This window comes from Helobdella robusta, assembly GCF_000326865.2.
Source record: "Helobdella robusta unplaced genomic scaffold HELROscaffold_85, whole genome shotgun sequence".
In the NCBI taxonomy this organism is placed as follows: domain Eukaryota; kingdom Metazoa; phylum Annelida; class Clitellata; order Rhynchobdellida; family Glossiphoniidae; genus Helobdella; species Helobdella robusta.
In genome coordinates this window covers 76926-79425 of record NW_008705490.1, presented here as the reverse complement: position 1 = coordinate 79425, position 2500 = coordinate 76926, and the positions used below count along the sequence as shown (strand labels likewise).

At 33.5% G+C, this 2500-nt stretch overlaps 1 protein-coding gene across 1 annotated transcript in view; it reads right to left on the bottom strand.

Annotated features, from left to right (window-relative positions):
- Positions 1 to 1483: 1483 nt before the first annotated feature.
- The window catches only part of HELRODRAFT_182343 (hypothetical protein), a gene marked incomplete at both ends in the record, with an annotated part of 1846 nt that continues 829 nt past the window's right edge, over positions 1484 to 2500 (bottom strand). The window contains 2 exons of the mRNA XM_009032617.1: positions 1484 to 1590; positions 1668 to 1780. Of these exons, the coding sequence (XP_009030865.1) occupies positions 1484 to 1590; positions 1668 to 1780 (220 nt within the window). The remainder of the gene's footprint in view (positions 1591 to 1667; positions 1781 to 2500) is intronic.

Genomic DNA, 2500 nt, shown 5'->3' with positions numbered 1-2500 from the left:
AGAACAGGACAGGACCCAGACATAAGTACCACAATAAAAATACGCCAACAATACCGCTGTAGAAATACCGACAGCCTACAAAGGCATTGAGGAAGAAAATAAATTCAAACGTAGAGCATTCATTTCATTCTGGACGGTTCAAAAACAAAACCAATGTATTCAAAGAATTGAAAAACTTCAGTACAAATGTATAAAACTTTATGAATGGAGGATGAAAAGAAAGGAACAGAAAAAAAGAGGTGGAGAGACAAAAAAAAAGAGAGAGAGACAGATAGACAGATAGACAGATTAAGACAAACGAATAAGCAAATAAATATATACTAACAGATAGAAAGAGAGAAAAGAGACTGTTTGGAGAGAAAGGGAGAGTAATCTCATATGAAAAAGAGAGAAAGAAAGAGAGAAAAAGAGAGAGAGAGAGAAAAGAAAGAGAGAGAAAGAAAAAGAGAGAGAGAAAATAGAATTATATTGAATTAAAATTTTGATTTGATCAAGAGTGCGTCCATGAGAAACCTCTCAGTTCGTCCATGTTCACGCTGAATTACAATGAAAAAAAAAACTACAAAGACATTAGGTTAGAAATAATTCAGAGAACTTTGACGGAATTTTGGCGGGAATATGGTTTTACAGTCATTATTTTACATTCGAATATATTTGTATTGGCTGCCTTCTTGAAAATAACATTAAAAGAGACACACAATTACAAAGTTACACTCTCTCTAATATTAATTATTATTATTATTATGACGTCATTAATTGCGATAATAGAATTAATTATTATAATTAACTGGCCTTTGTCTTTCCCGGACGTGAACGATGCACGTTCTCCTATCGTCTTCGTTTTTATTGCTCTCCGTTTGGAAATAATACATCCCCGGCTTGCTGATTAACATAATTTATGTTAATTAGTAGATTAATTAATTCATTTTTCCGTTGGTTTATTTTTTTATTTGTTTATTCATTCGTTTGTTCGCTTGTTTATTCATTTATTCATTCGTTTATGGGTTCTAAGCATCATATTATTCTGGCATTCATTCACTAACTCTTTCATTCATTCACTCACTCACTCATTCATTCATTAATTCACTCATTCATTCACTTACTCACTCATCCATTCATTTTTTCATTCACTCGTTCATTATTTCTAAGAGAAGTTAAATTGTTAAAATGACTAGACGAACTTGAAATTCTTTTTGAATGATCCATTTTTTGTTGGAACGTTTCTAGGAAGTTTTATGAAATTTCAAAAAAATTTTCATTAATTTTTTATAGTTGAGTCATCTATCCATCCATCATTCATCCATCTATCCATCTACTCATTTGTTTGTTTGTTTGTTTGGTCGTTCGTTCATTCATTCATTTACTCATCCAACTATCAATTCATCCATTCATTTCATTATCCATTTGTTAACTCATTAGTTTTTCGTTCATTCATGCATTCACACACTCATTCCGTCATTCATTCAATCATTCAGTCACTCCTTCACCTAGATTTATACTGCACAAGTTTGCACTCTTTCAAATCGTACGATCCCTCCACTACGCTCAACGGCACCTCACTATCTCTCCACTCCCATGTTATTGCGTTACCTGTATTGAAGATGATGACGATGATGACGACGACGATGACGATGATGGTGGCTGTGATGTGGTGGCTCAAGCCTCACCTTCATCCAACCGAATGATACCGGGTTCGAAGCCGAGCGCGGAAATTTTTGCTTCAACCGCCTTCCTTCCGTGTACTTCAACTCTCAAAGGGGGACTCTCTTTTATTCCATCTCTGATAATAATAATAATAATAATAATAATAATAATAATAATAATAATAATAGTAATAATAATAATAATAATGATAATAATAATAATAATTATTATTATTTTTTTTTCTTTTAATTATAATTATAGTTTTATAATTATTACCAGTACTATCATTACTATTACTACTGCTACGGCTTCTAATACCACTACTACTACTACTACTACTCTTACTACTCTTACTAACACCAAAAAATAGTATTCTCCCATCATGTTAAACTGCTGGTCAAAACGCACCACCGTCTGGTCGCCACTGAAGCTGGAGCAGTAGCCACCGATGACGTCAGAGAATTTTTCACCATCATTGACAACCTTTCATCATCATCGTCATCATCATCATCATCGTCGTCGTCATCATTGTCATCGTCATTATCACCCCATCACCCAATCAACCAGGAAATGACGTCACACATACGTCATGAAAGTACACAAACACATGGAAGCTAGCCTGTCTTATTTGGTATTCGTTATCGTCTTCATCTTTTAGCATAAAGCTCGCGACCTTTGTTTTGAAATTATCTCAAATTATAAACACACACAAACAAACACACATACACACACATACACACACACATACATACATACATACATACATACATACATACATACATACATACATACATACATACATACATACATACATACGCACACTGTCATAATGATATGCATGACTTGATGTCAATCA